Raw genomic sequence first — 21,842 nt, 5'->3', positions numbered from 1 at the left:
ATTTAAATTGAATATAAATATGTATTTTCCTCTCTTTGTATTCTGATTGTGGAATTTAAGAGTATCTGCTCAATTTACCAAAATATTTCAGGATCAAAAAATGGCGCATACACACAGAAAGCTATCTGTCTTATGTTGATATTGTTTAAAGTACAGAAATGTGGAAAAAGGGTTTGTGAGAGGAAATTATTCTTTCATAGGCATCTTTGATTATTGTGAGAGTCCATACAGTGATCATTATTTTCAAAGGCAGACGAAGGAGATATTTTAGTGTTAAAATAGAATGTGTGGGTGAGAATGATATTGGTCAAAATTAAGACACAGGGATTGAATAAACATATATAAAAAAAGAAAAGTAAAAATCAGCCAGGCTTTCACAGACAGGACGACTGAGACACTAGGTACTACATAATATAATCAGAAAGTAAATATTAATAATAAAATATGAAAGTGCTTTGGGATATGCTTTGGAAATGGAATTTATTTGTTTATTGAAGAGGGCCAGGATGAGTAGTACCAGGCCAGGATCTCTGAACACACACTTTCCAGAGAGCACGTTTATTTTAATCACATTATTTCAGTTCAAATTGCCTTCCAGTTTTCTACCCACAATTCAGTATGATTGTCCTCTGGTAGACTTCTTCCTGCAGATCAAAAGAGTGAAGGTAGCTTAGTGTTTTGAGAGCACCAATTACATAAAATAAAGAAAAAATGGTTTTGTTCTTAAGTTATCATATATTTAGCCAAATATATATATATATATATATATATATATATATGTATACATATCTATCTGTATCTATAGCTCTATCTGTCTAGTCATGACCCAATTCAATTCAACTATCTTATTTTCCTTTGGACAGACAGACTGAATTTAGGACAAAACTAACATTTGTGGCATACAATCTAAGTACTGATCTTTCAGCGGGCCCCACAGTATAGCTTAAGCTTATAGCTTGAATTACACTATTATTTTAAACCAGTGTCTGAATGTACAGAGAAAATTATTCAGACTTCTCAAATCATGATGAGAATGTTCAACAAAAGCATTTCTTTTAACCTTATTGAATATATATAGATATTCATCCATCCATGCATGTACATGTTTTCCTAATGAAAAATCTTTATGCACAGCTTGTATTATAATTAGAATCTAAACAGCAAACATAAATGTGTCAATATTGTAAACATATTTTTTATAGATGTCAATAATATTCACATTTTGATACAATTTCGTCCTGTCAGCTCTTCTTTCCAATCAGATACAAATATTTGTGAGCTAGTGGTCATAGCTATTCACATTAAGCCTAAAGGACCTCATATAATAGTGTCTGTATAAATTAGGTATATAATATGATCTTCTGAATTGGTTTGGACTTGTTTGATTTTTGTTTTGTTTTGTTTTGTTTTTGTGCCTGTCCTGGAGCTTGAACTCAGGGCCTGGATGTTGTCTCTCTGAGCTTATTTTGCTCAAGGCTAACACTCTACCACTTGAATCACAGCTCTACTTTCATTTTTTAGTGATTAATTGATGAGTCTCATAGACTTCCCTGCCAGGCCTGGCTTTGAACCATGATCCTCAGATCTCAGCTTCCTGAGTAGCTAGGATTGGAGTGTGAGCCACTGGTCCTGACCTTATTAACGCCTTTTAATAAATACTTTGGTTGACTCAACCATGATGAATAGTTGTGTCTGAAATAGAAAGTTTTCTGTCAACAATTTTGATGAAACAAACCAAATAATATAATAGATTTGGTCTGTTTTTCCCACAGTTTGAATGGATGAGAATGATAGAAGGACTCGACACACAATAAAGAGAAATTTCATTAGTGAAAGCTTTCTGGATAAATGCTTATGTAGCTGATGAATTTGTGATTTTTTTTCTTTTTCTTTTTTTTTTGGGGGGGGGAGGTCAATCACAGGCCTTGAACACAAGGTCTGGGCTCGCTCTGTCCCTTAGCTCTTTTTTTGCTTAAGGCTAACACTCTACCACTTGGAGCCACAGCTCCACGTCCAGTTTTCCAGTGGTTAATTGGAGATAAGAGACTCACAGGCTCTCCAGACTGGGCTGACTTTGAACCACCATCCTCTGATCTCAATCTCCTGAGTAGCTGGGATTACAAGCATGAGCCTCCGAATAACTTCGTGAAATTGCTTAAAACAATCTTAAGGCATTCTCTGTTGAAATACCACTCTGGATATCTAAGGGGTTACAAAATAGATACTTGAATATCTATTCCATATACTTTTTTTGCCTTGCATATCATCAGAGGCAGCTTTTAACCATCTGTAAATACTTCATAATACACTGCGGTCAGTGCCTTTTATTTCTTTTTTTTTCCCTTCTCTTATTTCAAGACTTCTTTTGTCTTTTACCTTCCTACTGTCATATGCTGTGGATGCCGAGCACAGCTCAATGGCTGCCTGGAATAATCTCTCCTGCCAGCATATAATCAAAGGGAAGACTAAGAGAAACAGCTGAGTATTAGGCAACCCTTGTTTGGTCCAAGTTTCTTAACAGCTGACTAACATGCCACAGGTACAGGATTAGAGCGGCCTAGGGTGCTGGAGGTTTTTACTGGGAACCCCAAGCGATTCTGTGCTCCCCCTCGTGTCTGTCCTCACGGGAAACCTGGCAACCAGACATCAAGCATACAGAAATCAAAAGTGAGCAGCGTGACAAGGTTTCTATCTCAGAGCCTGTCACGTCCCCATCCAAGCAATGAAAGCCACATCTGTAAAGCCCGTGCTGGCACAAGGAAAGGTTGTGTGCACTTGGTCTTTTCTTGGCATAGTGTAATGGAATGCACCTATTGGAAGGGCTCAATGCTTTGATACGCCAAAGTCACGTGGCAAGAAATGGCAGTTCAGCCGATCTTTCCAGGCAATGTGGAATTAGGCTGCTTTTACAAACAAGTGCCACTTTTACATGTGTCCAGCATTTGTGTGGAATATCTTGGAATGAGGGTGTGTTCACTCCCACATATTTTCTAATAGTCATAGTTAAGAACAAGTGGTTGCAGCTGAACAGTCTGTGGGTATAATTTGTTCAGAGATTTTGGTATTTTGGAGTTTCTCCTGTCTGTGACATTTGATTCTTTAATAGATTATGAAAACCAAGGTGGCATTTTTCGCAAATATGGGCTTTAAAATGCAGAACTGACATTAATGTACAAATTGAATGACTTTCCACCTCAACTGAAGGTTCTGAAAATATGATGACTGAGTAATTTGTTTTGATGAAGATGGATGCACATTGTAGTAAAATAGAAAATAGTCTTGGAGAAATAAAAAAAGTATGTTTTCATAATATCTGTTGGTTTGTGTGTTATTTGTTTTCCTAGAAACTTTTCTGTGAAGCAGAACAAATAAGGATTCAAACCAAGATCCTTAGATAGGGCTACAAATTTCAAAGTTTCTTTTTTATTTTTAGTTTACATATTTCTCTTAAAATTCTAAAATGCTTTTCTAACATTTAGATTTTATTTTAATCCATTTTGTTTCTAGTTATTATCACATATTGTTTCGTAGGAGGCTGAGATCTGAGGATCTCAGTTCTAAGCCAGCATGGGCAGGAAAGGCTGTGAGACTCTTACCTCCAATTAACCACCAGATAAACAGAAGTGGTGCTGTGGCTCAAAATGGTAGAGTGCTAGCCTTGAGCATAAAGAGCTCACAGACAATGCCTAGGCCCTGTGTTCAAGCCCTACAACCAACCAAAAAAAAAATCACTGGCAATAGTAATTGATTATTCCACGTCTCTTTTTTCATATGTATGTGTCTATGTGTATGTGTGTTTATGTGATCATTCTAATTAGATTGATAGATAATATTTAATACTGAAATATTTAAACATTATTATTAGCAATAAGTTTTCATATTTTTAGGAAATATGGGCCATACCTCTGGCAGTATTCTCACTACAGGATGTTCTAAGTATATAAAACAAAGGTTCTTAATGCTTTCTAGGTTTTTCCTTTTGAGGGAAAAGCAATAGCACTAATGTGGTCATGTGGTTTCTAACCTGTCTGCTTTCCTTGACACTTTTCCCTTTATAGATATGAATGTGTTCAAAGTAGTTTTACAACTCAGGGTGTCTTGTGAATGCTTTGCAAAGCTGCAGAGCAGGATTTGCTGTGATGGCATGTTGGTTATCCACTTTGATTAGCTTCAGAACTCTGTGAAGCAGAGCACTGGTAGAGACTACCCCAGTTAAAACCAAAGCTCCTGGCTTGGAAATCAGCCAAGGTCTAGTTGATTCTTTGACATTATTGGGAAAGGGACCATGGTTCAGTTTCTTTTCTATCCATGTTGACCTGAGCTGACACATTAAATACTGTAAGGTATAGAAATATTTTAAAAACGTAATCATCCTGTTAGCTGTGTCTATGTTTGTCTTATGGGCATGGATTCAGATTAATGTTAAAAATCGTTTATTTTTTGTGTGTGTCAATCACCTTTTTATCATGTCGGTAACTTTAGTAAAACACTTATGACCAAAGTTGTTTTTCATAGTATTTTTGAGAGTTCTGAATTTAAATAAATACTTCAGTGGTTGAGTTTCTGCAAATTTAAAAGTCTAAGAAAAAAAGCTACCTGTTGCTTTAACATCTGAGTAGAAATGTGATACAGAGGAACTTCAAATTAGTATCATAATCAGGATGCTTACTCAAGTTCATAACTCTGTAATGGTTTCAGAATAATATACATGTACTTGTCTATTGATGTTTATGTATTATTGTATATAAATGCATATAGGTTGCCTTCTGACATTCATATACTGTTTAATCTTTTCCTGATTTGATAAGTCATAATGTGACATCACAAATAAAATAGGACCTTTGGCTGATGGAAGCTTTCTATTTATCCAGATGGTTTGAGGTTACTTTGGTCTCGAGTCTTCTAACAAAATACATTGAAAGTATTATTATCATTATTATTACTATTACTATTAGCAGTAGTATTATGCAACATGAGCCCAGCAATGTGGAGGTGTGAGAAGTTGAAAACAGGAAGACAAATGTTCACGCTGAGGAACTCGTAGAGATATTTTACAAGAAAGTGTCCTGTTTTTATTAGAAAACCTACACATTTCTTTTTTTTTTTTTTTTTTTTTTGTTGGTCGTGGGCTTGAACTCTGGGCCTGGGCGCTGTCCTTCAGCTCTTCAGCTCAAGGCGAGCGCTCTACCACTTGAGCTACAGCGCCACTTCCGGTTTTCTGGTGGTTTATTGGAGATAGGAGTCTCTAGGTCTCTCCTGCCCGGGCTGGCTTTGAACCGCGATCCTCAGATCTCAGCCTCCTGAGTAGCTAGGATTACAGGCGTGAGCCACCAGCGCCCGGCTTCATTTCTTACATTGTAAAAGCAAAACATTTCTTTTAAGCTATCCAGTGTCAACAGTAAGTAGTTGACATGAAAATGGATTGACCTCTGGTTCTAGTGCTTATATATATAGTGCTGGTAGATGACTCTCATCCAAAGTAATATTTCCTTTGTGCACTCCAGCCAAGGACTAAGACTTAACAATTATATGTGGTGTCATTGTGACACTTACCTTATTGTTTGCATATACTGTTTCTTGGACTTTTGCATGAAATTGATTAGTCTTACCTATAGCATTGTTATTTGAGTTAGGGCATTGTCAGGGTATTCTGGGCCATTGTGTTGTTGTAGATGTGTTGTTTTTGCTTTAGAAGTTGAATTTACTCTAGGAAGAAAGAAACATAGTAATAGTATACTAGTCATCTCTGCACAACTAACTGCCAGTGTTTCTTAAACCAACAGCTTTATGTTTTTATGGATATTTTGGTCACAGTGATGAATCTGGAAAGAAAAGAGTAGGAAATGAAGCTATGGGAAGGGGAATCTGAAGGATAAGAGAAAGATCTGGGAAGGGCAACAGGAGGAAGTAAACCAAGTAGAAATCTAAGAGATGAAGACTAGGGAACACGAGTTGGGCGAAACCAAGAGAGAAAAAGAGAGAACCCTGAAGAATGGAGATATAAGGTTTCTTCAGCAGCACAGAAAGCAACAATAAATTAACACTGACATTTATTATGTGTCAAGAACTGCGGTGGGTGCTTTCATTTGGTTTTCTTGCCTGCTTCCCACCCCAGCTAATGAACTGCTGCCATTCTTCTCATCTTAAGAAGGAGTCAGTCCCATTGCTGAGGACACTTAGAAAGGAAGTAGCTGAACTGCATGAAAACCAATGTGCCTGTTTTACTCTGTAAGCTGGTCAAGTCTGGTGACCATATCTGGCACTGTCTTGTCAGCTGACATTCATTCACCCCAGCAGCCTATAAGAGCATTTTCCCCTGTCCTACATTGCTCTGCCTCAAACACATGGTGGATGGGGGGGGGTAATAGTCCTATGTATATATAACATATATATATATATATATACATATATAAAACATATATAACACCATGCTTTCTATTTTCTCTCTACATTTGAATTTGTTCTGATGTCTTAAATCAAAGCTGAGTTCATATTTTATTATTTATTATTCCTGAAGAGTTTAGGCACAGATCCTAAACGTTTATTAGTGTTATTCCCATTATATATACATATGTATGTATACATATGTATATGCACATATATCTATGCACATATATCTATATGGTCCTTAAGTTTCTGCTGCAAACAATAGAAGGCAAGTTACTTTATTCCATAGTATAGTGAAAAAAGGGTTAATTAGACAAAGAAAATAAATACCAGGCCTTTTGAGCTTTAAAACAAATTTACATTAAATTATATCACTGAAACCTGAAGAAGAGGCTTCAAAGTTTAGGTTGAAAGAAGAAAAAATAGATATCTGCAGATTCACTATTCAGTGTTGCTGGAAGTTATGTTTAAAGTTGATAATTGTTTTTGAGGTATGATTCAGGTTTTATTCCTGTGCAAATGAGACAGAAATAAACAATATAGATATTTTAAATCACTTTTGGTAGAGAAAGGAGATGGATGTTTCTTCATGTTTATTATCATAACCATGTGAACAGAGATAAGATGGATCATTCCAAAGCCCAGCAATTCAACATTTGAACTTTTTTCTTTTCTTTTTCCCTCTTTTCCCAAGTCAGAGCAGCTAGCTTCTTTGATAATTTCTCTTCTTGCTCCTGCTTGCCCTCTGGTGTACATGTCTTAGAATAGCAAGCAGTCAACTTTTAGTTAAGTTTTCAAACCAAAACGACCAAACCAAAAAAAAAAGAAAGAAAATAATGAAAGGATAGATCATTAGTATATTCTCCAATATAAAATAATCATATCAGTTTTCAACGACTTTTAGAGAAATATCCATATATGTATATACTCATTTATTTATGTATTATCCTTCACAGATCATTCCTTGTATATTCTAATGTGTCTGTTGTTCTAATATTCTCACTGTCTATAACATATAAAACAGCCTTTTACATCACAAATTTAAGGTATTTTGTTTATGTTATTTTTTTTAAAGTGATAGCCTGTTACTGAGAAAAAGACAGAGATGGTGAAAAAATATTATAGGATATGATGGCTGAATATTGGAGACAGAATTTAGTTGTTATAAAGTTATAAAGTTTAGGGGATTTCTTAGTTAGAATGCATTGTAATCTTCCCTTTCACCATTTTATTGTATTATTCCTGTCAAGAAATGTGCTTTCATACTAACATTTTAATGACTACTCAGGAATCTCATTTTAAAGATATTACTAATCTCCTATTATGATAAATGTGCACTGTTATAAACAATATCGCAAAGAACTTTATAGCTAAACTTTATATATCACTCTTAAGAATTACACTATAAGAAAATGATGAATCTTTTAAAGTAGTTTCTCCTAGAGCAGCATATTATTTCTTATATGAAGATGTTTCTTTTTCTATTTTATTCATTGCAAAGATTTCATTTGACAACTTTTCTAAGCAAAGAGTAAATTCTATGCCTCTTTCATTCATCTCTTACCAACTGTGTATTGGTTCTGACCCAGGCTATGTCTGAAACATGGTAAACCCCAGTATGTAAGTGAACATCTCCATAAAAAATGAATGTTTCTTTTTCTTTTTCTTTTTTTTTTTTTTAGCAGTCCTGGACTTAACCTCAGGCCCTGGGCACTGTTCCTGAGCTTCTTTGGCTCAAGGCTAGCACTCTACCACTTAAGCCACAGAGCCATTGTGGCTTTTTCTGTGTATGTGGTACTGAGGAAGCCCCTGGTTTATTTTTTAAACTTGAAAAAGAAAGGTTCTGATGTGGATGGGCGCAGGGTGTAATACGTTTTCCATACATCCCTTCTCATCACTTGGCCCCTTGAGGTAGCCCAGGCTGTCAAGTGAGAAGATTGAGGACCAGGTTTACAAAGAAAGAATCCTCCGTAACAAGGTGACAGATGGACAGACCTAAGCACACTGCACCTGGATAGCATGTGGGGCTCACGGCTCTTCCCTGAACAGACTTGTAACAGATGAATGGCTTGCCAGACAAGCTACTACAGGAACTGTGTTTAGCATCACTGTATTTACGAATTTACAAAACTAGGGATGAGCATCCTATTGTTTTAAAATAATATAGTCCTATTGAGGTTTATTATGTGATTGGATGAAATATTATTTACTTAAAAGAAGCCAGGATTTCTCTAAGGAGCCAGCTGTACGTCATATGTCTCAAACCAGATGTGGAGCATGTCCTTTGCTTGCTCCCCTGAAGCCTACAGTAAAAGCTTTCTAGTGGTGTTCCCTTGAATTGTATATACTCAATTAAATATATGGTTTGTTTTGTGGTTGGGTGGGGGAGAGGCTTGAACTCAGGGCCTGGGTGTTGTACCTGAGCTTTTTTTGCTCAAGGTTAGCATTCTACCATTTTAAACCATGGTGCTGCTTCTAGTTTCCTGGCAGTTAATTGGAAATGAGAGTCTCATGGGCTTTCCTGCCTGGGTTGGCATTGAACCTTGATCTTCAGATCTCAGGTTCCTGAGTAGCTAGGAGTACAGGCGTGAGCCACCAGTACCTAGCCTAAATATAGTTACATTTAATGTCCAAAATACTACCTGAAAAGTATTATGGGTGTTTCTTTGATATGAGACATGCACTAGAGAGAAGGTTTAATATTTAACAGCGATAGCAAAATAGTTGTCTTTCTGTTTCCATCTTTCAGTGAGGTGAATACTTCATTTTCCATGGGATCTCATCCTTTTGGCAGAATATGGTAGTAGACTCTTCTACAACGCTTAGCTCTCGCTTTTTCTTCTTTTCAGTGAAGTTCCTTGATAACATGCTTTTGCGAAGCTCAGGAAAATTAAGCGTGGGCACCAAGAAGGAGGCTGGCGAGAGCCCCGCCCCCACCCCTCGTCCCAAGGTCTTGCGATGTAAATGCCACCACCATTGTCCTGAAGACTCCATCAACAATATTTGCAGGTTGGTGACACACAGGATTTAAACCTTTGCTTGCATGAAAGCGCACACAGTTTTGATCATAAGCTAGCTAGCATGTCAAAGAAAGTACACTCTGCAGAACAGTGCCTAACTGCATTCATTGTTAGAGCGGGATTGCACCGAGAAAGCTAGAGAATCGTGTTCTGAGACTGCTCCCTTCCTGCAGGCAGCAGACATGCTCAAAATCATCCAGCACGGATCACGAGCAAAGCCAGTCATTTCTTTAAAAAGACCTGTTCCTCATAATCAGTCCAGCTACAGCGGATGGTACCTGTGTGTGATGCTTTACGTTTTAATCATTCATCATGCTGATGTATTTGGGAAAGAACACCTAAGCCGCCGGGAATATTAATACACCGGCCCTGGGAGGCAGCACGATAATGAAGCTTATATGAATTCACCAGAAAGACATTGTCAAAGTCCAAGTTGGGAATCATGTTTTTATAGATAGTTTAGAACATTTTTGAAAATGAACTCTCTCTCCCTCCCTCTTTCCCTCCCTCCTCCATCTCTGCCCCCCTCCCTCTTGCTCATTGCTGATGGTATACCACTGGAACCAGCATTTTGCTGGTTAATTAGAGATGGAATCTCACTGACTTTTAGTTTTTGCCTGGGTTGGCTTTGAATCAAGATCCTCCATGTCTCAGCTTCCTAAGTAGCTAGGATAACAGGTGTGATCCACTGGTGCCCGGCTTGCGCTTTCTTTTTTTATATATCTTTATACAGCCACACCCCCTTTGCTGATCAGGGTAGATTCAGTCACCCCAGAATGGGAAGGGGTGGGGATGATTGTGAGTAGAGAGCCACAGGCTTAAGAGGTAGAGAGGTGGATAGGTTACTCAGGCAAGTGGGCCTGCTGGGACATAAAATGATTCAGAAACAATAAGTGCTTCCAGAGAGGTCACAGACTCATAATAAAGCAATGGGTGAGCAGCTACATTTTCAGTCCAAACAGAATATCTGGGCCATCATTTGGGACTTTGGTCCCAAATGGAGTGGTGTTTTGCTTTTGTTTTTGGAGTGCTTTTATAAGGTGTTCTACAATGTAGACTCTAATGGAAAAATTCAAAATATGAAACACTCCACAAATCTAAAACTTTGAACACAGACAAAGGTGATATCACCAGTAGGATGTTTTACACCTTCCTCATATGGTAGGTTACAGCCCAAATGCAGGCACAGTGAAAATATTGGATGAAATTATGTTTTTTTGGTGTGCAAAAGGTGTATGTAAAATATAGGTGAATTTTATGTTTATATTTGGGGTTTCTCCCTCAGATAAATATCTTAAAATAGAATAGAATAGAAGAACTCTAGATTAGGTCATATTCTAGACTCTGAGAAATTCTGAAATACTTTGTTCGTAAGCATTTTGGATGCGGGATGCTTGGCCTGGAAAAGTTTCCCAGTGTATTTTAAAAACGTAGTGTCTTTAGAATAAAATTACAAATTAACTAACTCAGAGAGAAAAGTTTGGTGTAGTTAAAAACACATACCTTACTGAGTCATCAGAACAACAGTGTTACAGGGCATGCTTATGGTCCACTTTAGACAAAAGGAATTTGGGTACAGAGGTCTTGCAATGCTCTCTTTAATACTGAATAATGCTGAGATTGCTGAGTTTTAACATACAATGATTTCAAGCCCAGACAATTTTATTTTTGCATAGGAAATACTATTTACAATAAGCACACAGTGTCAGACAAATGAGTTCCAGTGGCATCAGTTAGAAAAGTTAAGAGTTATTTTATGAGACCAGATTGAGATGGCCTGACATTTATATTGGGTCACCTCTGATTCAGGATATCATTGGAAACCCAAATCTATAAGACTAATAATGGAATCACTGAAAAGAAGATTGGTACATTATTACCTGAATGAGTTTACTCACGGATGTCAACAGAAATTATTTGCTTTTAAAAATATGATCATGTTTACATTCAACCATATTTAATCATCTCAGTATTCCTGTGAAGTAGTGTTATCTTTTTTTTTAAATTTCTTTACAGGTAAGAAATTTGAGGTGTGAAAGGTTAAATAATTCTCAGAAGATAGGATGGTAAACAAAATGTGTGACCAAGCTTCCTGAATTATGAATTCTTGGCCAGCAGCCAGCCTCAACTCTGCTTTTCAGGGGAGACTACATTCACTGTTGAGGAAAATGTGCATGGACTTTGCTAATTAATTATTCCAGTAGGGTCTTCTCATGTGTGAATCATAGGAACTACATTTTTCATTTTGTCCTAAGACCTGGAAAAAAAAAACCCCAGAAACATTGTTTCTGTAAGCCTGTGCACTATTAATTTTCCTTTAAAAGAAATGTTTCTCAAGCTCTCTCTAGTGAATAAAAAGCTAGCCACCTAGAAGTGTACATGAATACTTCCCTAAAATATGCCAAAAATGAATTATTACAAAAATTAATAGCTGTACATTGCATGTTCTTTCTACTTTTCTATTGAGTTCAATAGACATGACATTGTCCCCTCAAACTGCTGTGTTAGGTTTCTGTATTGACATCTTCACACCAGTAAAAAATGAATTTCTGTCCTTCAGGGCACCAGTCTTGCATTTCTAGATAAAATAGGTTTATGAACAAAAGTTTGCTTTCTTATGCCTTAGTTATTTAAGCTCTTATGGGCTGGTCTACGTTGTCTGACCTGAAACTTTGAACTCTGCAGATCTTAGTCAGTGTCCCAAGTAAGGTTTCATGCTCATCAATTACTACATTTAGCTCCCTGGAAAGAATAATCCAAAAATGAGCCAACAGTCAGAAGTGTGCACATCCTTTGAACCAACTGTGAAATCCCACACATCAATTCAAAGAACAGAAGTGCATTTTAGAGGTTAGGAAGTTCTTCACTAGTACATCCTTGCTTGAATAGCTAACATTAAGGCTCAAGTCATTGTTGGTTTGGTCTCTGATGGATGCAGAAATCCACACTACTCGAACCAATGGCATTTCCATTGTTGTAGAATGTAGTGTAAATGTATCATAATTGAGTACAGTGTCAGGGCCCTTTACAAATCTGAATCTTCAAGTCTAGGGTAAAGCCATTTGTACTTTCTCCATCAAGTGTAATATCTATTTTCTAAATGCTTCTAGTTGCCATGTTATATTATGATCCTTCCTATTCCTTAGTTCTGCTACTACAACTACAAACTATGACTATGAACCTCAAATGCTGCAAATGATTAAATCATCAATTAGTTCTCAAGTAATTATTAAAATATGAAATATTAAAATCTAATATGAAAATATTAAAACTCTTAAAACAATCCTTAAGTAATTCTTTCATGGTACCCACTACACACATGTTCTGTGTGGCTTTGCTTGCTCTCAGATGCAGTGAGTCTCAGCCTTGAGTGTTTGTGTTTTCTCTGTACAATTCAGTCTGACCATGGATCATGGTCCCACTATGGCATGTGACAGCCATTGTTGTCTTCATTTTACTGCATCTTCTCCCTTATACATCTGTATCCATTTGTCAGTATTACTTTTCCATTATTTTTATTAAAAGATCATTTTAACACTCACTTTTATCACTGATTTCTGATGAAAACATTTAGCATTTAAACGTATAATAATGTAGAACGATAAGGTTTGCATACTGGATATATTAAGTAAGATTGCTTCCATGAGGAATTAGATAAGTCAGTGAGAGAGGAGAGAGTCCCAGGAGCAAAAGGAAAAGGTTTTGTGTTGTGATGTGAACCTTTTTTTTACCCAGTATACACTAGCCCAGGCCTTTTAAGCCTCTTGCTGAGTAGAGTGGTGTGAGTTTTCAGGCAGGTAATTGTGACCTCAGAGGATTTAAAGTGTGCACATTTTGCTTTGTTTTTATGCCAACCTTTGCATAGTACCTGTCACTCTAAACCACTATTGCCCATGTTATGGATGCATTGAGCTTTATGACTCTTTTCTTCCTCACACATGTGATTTCAACTCATTGTCCTGGAGAGGATTGTGGTACATGCTTGAGGGCTTGTTTCAGTTGTAAGAGTCTATGATTACAGAGTCACTCATGGCGGCTTGTAGAATCACTCTCCATTTGTGCTTCTCATTCAAAACCGCAGGAGTTTTGAAACGCCACACCATCCCCTACCCCACCTCACTCATAATTGTTACTCCAGTACACCTCACTATTTTCAGTTTTGCTTAAAATGATTTCTGCTTTGACTTCCTTCATGATTCTTTATCTTTTCTGTTTACCATTTTCTATGTGGTAAAAAGAGGAGAGATAGAGCAAAAATCTGCATAGAAAGCGTGAAGCAGATTTATGTTTCCAGGCAGCAGAATTTTTCAACAAGCCCATGGCAGGAGCCGTCTCTGTGGCAGGCAAGAGTTGATCAGCTTTGACTTTGGAGCACAGCTTTGCTGTTTGCATTTGTGCTTGCTTGACAGTTGACAGCTCCCAAGTCATTCTTAGGTTTCTGCATTTGTCCTGCTCGTTTCCAGTTAATGTGTGTTGCAAGGTGGAAGTTTCCATGAGAAAGCTTGTAAATCACATTTGTTTTGTTGTTGATAAGGTTGCCTGAAGTGGCTTCTCACTTCCTTTCTTCTCCTTGCAATATCTGATTCTTTTCTAACTTTATGGCTAATGAGTTACTATTTTCTCCAGAGATTCCTTTGTTCTTTCCTTTTATATTCAGTTCCTTCTTCTTTGCAAACCATTTTTTTTGTATGTGTGATGGTCCAGGAACTTGAACTCAGGGCCTGGGGTGCTATCCCTGAGCTTTTGTGCTCGAGATTAGCACTCTACCATTTGAGCATCAGCTCTAGTTCAGGCTTTTTGGGGTGGGGAATTGTGGTGGTAAATTGGAGATAAAAGTCTTATGGACTTTCCTGACTGGTTTGGCTTTGAGCCTCCAGAGAAGCTAGGATTATAGTTATGAGTCACTGGCATTCAGCCACTAGGGTTATTTTTTAAAGCATGAGTTTTATTCTTTTTGTTGTTTGCATTTTCTAGAACAACAGCTCCACTTCTTAATATCTATTCCCTTTTAAAATTTTTGTGTATTTCCTAGAAATCCATCTAGGAAATATAGTCAGATTTCAATTAAGAGGAGCCCATGATTGAGGAGAAATTAGAGTTAGATTTGATACTAACTACTCCAGCCTCTGAATTCCCAGGGTCAGAAAATTAGAACAGCTGTTATTTCTGAAATTTTCTGCTTCTTGCATTTGTCATGTATCATCTAATTATGTAGAGAAAGAATTTATAAATCACATGAGTATTGTTTGTTCATGTTGTCTAAATCCCCAAAGAACAGTCTATTTATGGCTTTAAAATATTAGGCAATTTCAATAAATTGACTAAAAAGCCTTAGACTGTGAGTTGTTCAGGGCAAGCCCTCCCTGTATAATATTCATGCATTTGACCTTGGTCTACCAGAGATTTATCATGGGCCCTTCCTAGCTCTTCATTAGAATGTTTGAACTTTGCTCCACTAGTTCTTATAAACGAAGGCCTGTTGGATCACTTGAGCCTAACAAACCAAATAAACAATTCTAAGGATATTGATATTAACTGGATGGCTAATGCATAGCAGAACGCTGAGAGCACTGAGAGCACTAATGCAAATAGACACACCACAAATCACGGCCAATGCCATTCTCACGGCTCTCTTCCCATGACCTTTGAGGACTGCATTGTCCCATTTCAGGCCCGGCACATGCATATGGATGAGGAAGTGTGCTTGTGACTTCTGCTGGGTGTCTGCCCACATTCATCACCCAAACATGAGAAGCTGTGATCTCTGTTTACACGTAGTTCCATATATACTAGCTCAAGCTTTTCAATTTAGGCCTACGATGGCAGAAAGCCATCCTAGAAAGAAAGTAAGATGATGTATAGTATGATGCCGATAACCACTGATTTTCAGCCTCAGTTAGACAATCACTCTGCCCTAATCTTAATTTCCTCACCTTCTCACGATTGTTCAAAGGATTACAAAACTCAGAAACAGTGAACTTTTTTGTTGCAATACTGGAGTACATTAAACAGGTACTGTGGTAGGTGTGCCAAATCCTTTTGGCTATAGATATTTCTTTTAGGAAGGGGCTCTAGTTTTTGCCCAGGCCAGCTTGGACTATGATCCTGCTACTTGCATATGCCACATAGCTGAGGTAAGCGGCATCTGCCACCATGCCTGGCTTGTTAGTTGAGCTAGGGTCTTGCTAGATTTTTGCTCAGGCTGGCATTGAACCATGCTCCTCCTGATATCCACATCCCCAGTAGCTGGGATTACAAGGATGAGCCACTGCATCTAGCTCATGAGAGTTATTTGTAATCTAGAAAAAGCTACAGCATGAAAAAAATTTTGCATTGTCTTGTCACAACCCTTCCTTACGTTTAGTTCTATCTCTATCCCAGACTGCTTACAACAAATATTAATTTCTTCTGTGGCAGTCCAGCCCAGAAGAAGGGGCACTAAGTGACAGAACCTTCACTGCCTCAGTTTACCTTGCTGATCCAGCTTCTGCCTGTGTTTAGTTGTTATGATCTAGTCAGAGAGGAGTATGTTTCCCACCTCAGAATCCAGGAGAGCAGGCTTACCTTCACCTGTGTGTGCTTCTGTGTGCTTTCCCTCCCGCCCTCCTTTTGTCCTTCCTTCATCTTCTCTTTCTGCCTCCTTCCCTCTCCCTCTCCCTCCTCTCTCTCCCTCTTCTTCTTCCCCCTCTTTCTTTGCCTTTTCCCTTGCCCTCGCCTTTACCCTTTCTTTTCCTTCAGCCTCCACCTTCTTCTCTGCACAACTCTTAAGAAATTCCTCAAAAGCTCTGAGCCTTATGGTAGTGCTATTTTTCTCAGAGCTGTTTGCGTCTTTCTGGAAAAATCGTTATCTGTGAAGGGTCCTCGTAAGTTCCATAAATGGTGCATGTGGTTTAGTAATAGTAATTAATGATAAATGGAAATTTTGGATCCTTCTTTCTAGGTAAGGAAGGTTTCTAGGTAAAGAAGGTATTACCAAGTATTTTTATAGAAATTAAATCCATGAAAGGAGATGTTGAGATTGTCTTCCTGCTTTGTGACCTGCATTGATCATTGCCATTTTGCCTTGTTTGCAAGGACACAGTGATCCGCACCTCTCACTTTACATTTCCCAGACATGAATCCTCTTCCCCCTCCCCGTACACCCTTCCTCCTCCCTCACATACTCTGCCTGTTTGGTCTTCAGCACAGATGGGTATTGCTTCACCATGATCGAGGAGGATGATTCTGGAATGCCTGTGGTCACTTCTGGATGTCTAGGACTGGAAGGGTCAGATTTTCAGTGTCGGGTAAGAAAAATTACTTGGCTGTATTTTGTAACCCTACATTGGCTGGTAAAAAATGTGCCCAAGATTAAGAAATAGTATAGCATAGCTAACCTATTTTCAAGAACCTGGAAAATAATTGAAATATCTCCTTGGGTAAATTGTCCCTTCATTCTGAAGCCAAATACTCTTTTGACATTTGCCGATAACTTCTTGCTTAGTGTTCCATTTGATCAGTTTCAAAGTCAAGTTGAGTTAAACTTGGCTAAACAACATTAGCTCATTTTAGGATTAGCTAGTTAGCTAAACTTCATTTTAACTCATCCTGGCTTCGCTGTATTAAGACAAGATTCCTTATGCAGCTTATTGCTTGCATCCTGATTATCATAAGCCTAGTAGTAGTTTGGTTGAAACACAAACATTGCACCAGGATCATACAAGATTATTTAAATTCAGTCCCCTGATAGCAAACAACATTTTCAAGATGTTAGGGTAAAATCAGTAAAGCTTTGAATCCATTCTCGATTGATAATTTCTTATGTTTTTTTTTTTAATGATAAGACATTGAAATTCAAAGGAAACCCAGGATTAACCTGTTTGGGTTCAATTTTAGGACACACCAATTCCTCATCAAAGAAGGTCAATTGAGTGCTGCACAGAGAGGAATGAATGTAACAAAGACCTTCACCCCACACTGCCTCCACTGAAAACCAGAGGTAAGGCCAGAGACAAGCTTGGACTTGGTGAAATCAGTGCTTCCTTCTTCTCTCCTTTCGAATCGAATCTCCCTGTACTGTTTAACCTGCGGCCTCAGAGACAGGTGATACGTAAAAATACTTCTTAGGGCTTCACTTCTGTAATACTTGCTACTTAAACATCCCCCTTTCCCTCCCCAAACCGCAATTCCTGCAGGAAGATAGGGAAACAAGACAGCAAGCACTTTATATTCACCCTTAAAAGTTATTCACCGTGTGTGTGTGTGTGTGTGTGTGTGTGTGTGTGCGCCACTTTTATTTTCATGCATTGTGGGGCACCAGGGCTGTGTCTATGATTTGACTATTGTGAATTGTGCTACAATGAACATTGCTGTGAGGTGCCTTTGCCTTTGTTGTATCCTGAGTAATTCTGATAAATGCACAATAATGGTTTTGTAGATCTGAGAGTAGCTTTATGTTTAGGATATATTGTTGTTATTGTTGTTGTTGTGTCAGTCCTAGGACTTTAACTCAGGGTCTGGGCACTATTTTTGAGCTTTCTTTGCTCAAGGCTAACTCTCTACCACTGGGTCACAGCTCTACTTCCAGCTTTTGGGTGATTAAGTGGAAGAGTCTTACAGACTCTCCTGCTTGGGCTGGCTCCTGAGGAGGTAGCTAAGATTACAGGCATGATTCACTTGCACCTCTCTTAGGTTTAGGTTTTTGAGAAATCTTCGTATTGATTTAATGAAGTATGCTTTTCAAATAATTAACAAAATGAATATCAGGAAGCTGAAACAAGACTGTAAGTGGGAAGGGGGTTAGTAGGTGAGTAGTGATAAATGAAAAAGGAAATGCGACCAATACAGATACAGAAAGCTGGAAATATAAACATGAATCTGAAGGGAGAGACAGATTGGGAGGATGATCAAGAAGGGAATGGAACTTAGACACATTAAACTGTAGCTCCCTTGTATAACCCCTTGAAGATCAGAAAAACTACCATTTGACTACATGCATTTTTAAAAAAGTAAATGGAAATCTTTTTACAATTTCGGCGGGGAGGTGGGAGGGGGTGTCGTTGAGGAGGTGGGAGGGAAGGAATGGTAGAGGAAAAACAAATGAGGAGGCAACAATGCTTGATAAGAAATGTACTCATTACCTTGGTCATGTAACTGTAACCCCTCTGTACAGTATTTTCACAATAAAAACTTGTTTAAACAAAGAAGTAAAAGAGCCGGGCGCTGGTGGCTCACGCCTGTAATCCTAGCTACTCAGGAGGCTGAGATCTGAGGATCGCAGTTCAAAGCCAGCCCGGGCAGGAGAGACCGTGAGACTCCTATCTCCAATAAACCACCAGGAAACCGGAAGTGGCGCTGTAGCTCAAGTGGTAGAGCGCTTGCCTTGAGCTGAAGAGCTGAGGGACAGCGCCCATGCCCAGAGTTCAAGCCCCACAACCGACAAAAAAAAAAAAAAAAAAAAAAAGAAGTAAAAGGTAATTTGCTTTGTGACATTTAGTTTCGTCTATGCTGAAATCAAATCCCAACATATTGATAAAATGAGGAAAATGTCTAGTTTTCATTTTGAAGCTTACACATTGAACTATTGCTTTTGAAAAAAGAGAATGCCTTCTCAAAAATACTCAGAGAGGAACAACTCTGAGTCTAGTGATTTGTAGTTACTGCAAAGCCTTAAGCCCTGCATGTTATTTACAATGGTTTAAAATAATCCTCATGCTTGATTTTATTTCTTTTTTTTTTTTTTAATTTTATTTTATTTTATTTGAGAACATACTGTACAGAGGGGTTACAATTACATGGGCAGGATAATGCATACATTTCTTACCAAGCATTGCAGCCTCCTCCTTTGTTTACCCTTCACCTCCCTTCCCAGCCTCCCCCCTCCCTCCCACCCAATCATACCCCCCCTCCCCCCCCCACCGACATTGTAAAGCTGGTTTTGACATGACTTTTTGTACTTCTCATTGTTGCAACAGGTCCACCTGAATCCTTAAACGATTTGTTTGTCCCCATCTCCTCCACATGTTATACTGACATCAAATATAGTGAAAGCGGGGGTTACACTGTGGGGGAGGGACATACAAAGCAACAAAGAAATAATCTTATAAATGCGTTAGAAACACATGCATGAAAGAAACAAAAACATTAAAATACATATTTGAGGTTTCGTTTTCCTAACATCACATTATCTGACTTTTTCCGCTTGACTCATACCTATACTAGATATTGCAAATAAGGGAAACCATGGGACCTATGTTTCTTTGGGCCTGGCTTACTTCACTTAATATAATTTTTTCCAAGCCTTTCCATTTCCTAACAAATGGGGAAATGTCATTCTTTCTGATGGAGGCATAGAATTCCATTGTGTATATATACCACATCTTCTTGATCCATTCATCTACTGAGGGGCATCTGGGTTGGTTCCATGTCTTAGCTATGGTAAATAATGCTGCAATAAACATAGTTGTGCTGGTAGCTTTAGTGTGGCCTTGTTTGTGATCATTTGGGTAAATGCCCAAAAGTGGGATTGCTGGGTCATTGGGGAGCTCTATGTGGAGTCTTTTGAGGAACCTCCATACTGCTTTCCAAAGTGGTTGAACAAGTTTACATTCCCACCAACAATGAAGTAAGGTTCCTTTCTGTCCACATCCCCTCCAGCATCTGTTGTTGTTAGAGTTCTTGATTTTTGCTGTTCTAACTGGAGTGAGGTGATATCTCAATGTTGTTTTGATTTGCATTTCTTTTATGGCTAGGGATGTTAAACATTTCTTCATGTGTCTATTGGCCATCCTTCTTTCTTCTTCAGAGAAGCTTCTCTTTAAGTCTTTCGCCCACTTACTTATTGGGCAGTTGTTTCTTTGAGGATTTGTTGTTGGGTGGTTTAATTTTTTGAGTTCCAAGTATATTTTAGATATAAGACCCTTGTCCGTTGTATGGCTAGTAAAGATCTTCTCCCAGTCCGTGGGCTTTCTATTGATCTTGCTAGCTATGTCATTTGCCCTGCAGAAGCTCTGCAACCTTATACAATCCCATTTGTCCAGCCTTTCTTTGATTTGTTGTGTTTCCGGGTCTCTATTCAGAAAATTTCGGCCTGAGCCAAGGAGACCCAGGGTTTCTCCTATTCCATCCTGTAATGTTTTCAGAGTGTCTGCTTTGAGTTCAAGGTCTTTGATCCATTTGGAGTTGATTCTGGTGCAGGGTGATATATAAGGATCTAGCTTTAGTTTTCTACATGTAGTTAACCAGTTTTGCCAGCACCATTTACTGAAGAGGCTGTCTGTCTTCCATTCTATTGTTTTAGCTCCCTTATCGAAGATTAGATGGCTATAGGTCTGTAGGTTCATTTCTGGGTTTTCAATTCTATTCCATTGGTCCTGAGGTCTGTTCTTATGCCAATACCAAGCTGTTTTGATTACTATGGCTTTATAGTAGAGTTTGAAATTTGGTATTGATATTCCTCCAGCAGTGTTCTTTCCGTTGAGGAGCGTTTTTGCTATTCGGGGTCTTTTATTGTTCCATATGAATTTTTGGATTGCCTCTTCTATTTCCTTGAAGAATGAGGGTGGAATTTTGATAGGTATTGCGTTGAATTTGTAGATAGCCTTGGGAAGTATTGCCATTTTCACGATGTTAATCTTTCCAATCCAGGAGCATGGGAGGTTTTGCCATTTTTTAAGTTCTGTGTTGATTTCCTTTTTCAAGATTTTAAAGTTTTCATCATAGAGGTCCTTCACTTCTTTAGTTAAGTTAATTCCTAGGTATTTTATTTTTTGTGGGGCTATTACAAATGGAGTTGCTTTCCTAATTTCAGCCACACTTTTCTCATTGTTGGCATACAGAAAAGCCATTGATTTTTGGGGGTTAATTTTATAACCTGCTACTTTGCCAAAGTTTTGAATCAGCTTGAGTACTTTGGGAGTGGAGTCTATGGGATTCTTTAAATACAAGATCATGTCATCTGCAAAGAGGGAGAGTTTTATTTCTTCTTTCCCTATTTGGATCCCCTTTATGTCTGCATCTTGTCTTATTGCTGTAGCTAGGCATTCTAATACTAGATTGAAGAGAAGTGGAGAGAGTGGGCATCCTTGTCTTGTTCCTGAGTTAAGAGGAAATGGCTTTAGTTTTTCACCATTGAGTATAATGCTGGCTGTAGGTTTGTCATATACAGCCTTTATTGTATTGAGGAATGTTCCATGGATTCCTAATTTTTCCAAAACCTTCATCATAAAGGGGTGTTGGATCTTGTCGAATGCTTTTTCTGCGTCTATTGAGATAACCATGTGGTTCTTATTCTTGCTCCTGTTGATGTGATGGATAATATTAATTGATTTGCGTATATTGAACCAGCTTTGCATCCCTGAAATGAATCCTGTTTGATCGTGGTGTATGATTTTTTGGATGAATTGTTGAAGTCGGTTGGCCAAAATTTTGTTGAGAAGTTTTGCATCAATGTTCATC

At 38.1% G+C, this 21,842-nt stretch overlaps 1 protein-coding gene across 2 annotated transcripts in view; it reads left to right on the top strand.

Moving 5' to 3' along the window:
• Positions 1–21,842, top strand: part of Bmpr1b (bone morphogenetic protein receptor type 1B) — a 219,023-nt gene that overhangs the window by 167,041 nt on the left and 30,140 nt on the right. For both annotated transcript variants that reach the window (XM_042701714.1, XM_042701712.1), the window contains 3 exons: positions 9,237–9,396; positions 16,591–16,693; positions 17,283–17,385. In XM_042701714.1, the coding sequence (XP_042557648.1) occupies positions 9,254–9,396; positions 16,591–16,693; positions 17,283–17,385 (349 nt within the window). In that variant the 5' untranslated portion in view covers positions 9,237–9,253. The remainder of the gene's footprint in view (positions 1–9,236; positions 9,397–16,590; positions 16,694–17,282; positions 17,386–21,842) is intronic.

The sequence above is a fragment of the Dipodomys spectabilis genome, unplaced genomic scaffold (genome assembly GCF_019054845.1).
Source record: "Dipodomys spectabilis isolate Male_0828 unplaced genomic scaffold, ASM1905484v1 ptg000297l, whole genome shotgun sequence".
NCBI lineage: Eukaryota > Metazoa > Chordata > Mammalia > Rodentia > Heteromyidae > Dipodomys > Dipodomys spectabilis.
This window is presented reverse-complemented; position numbering and strand designations above follow the sequence as displayed.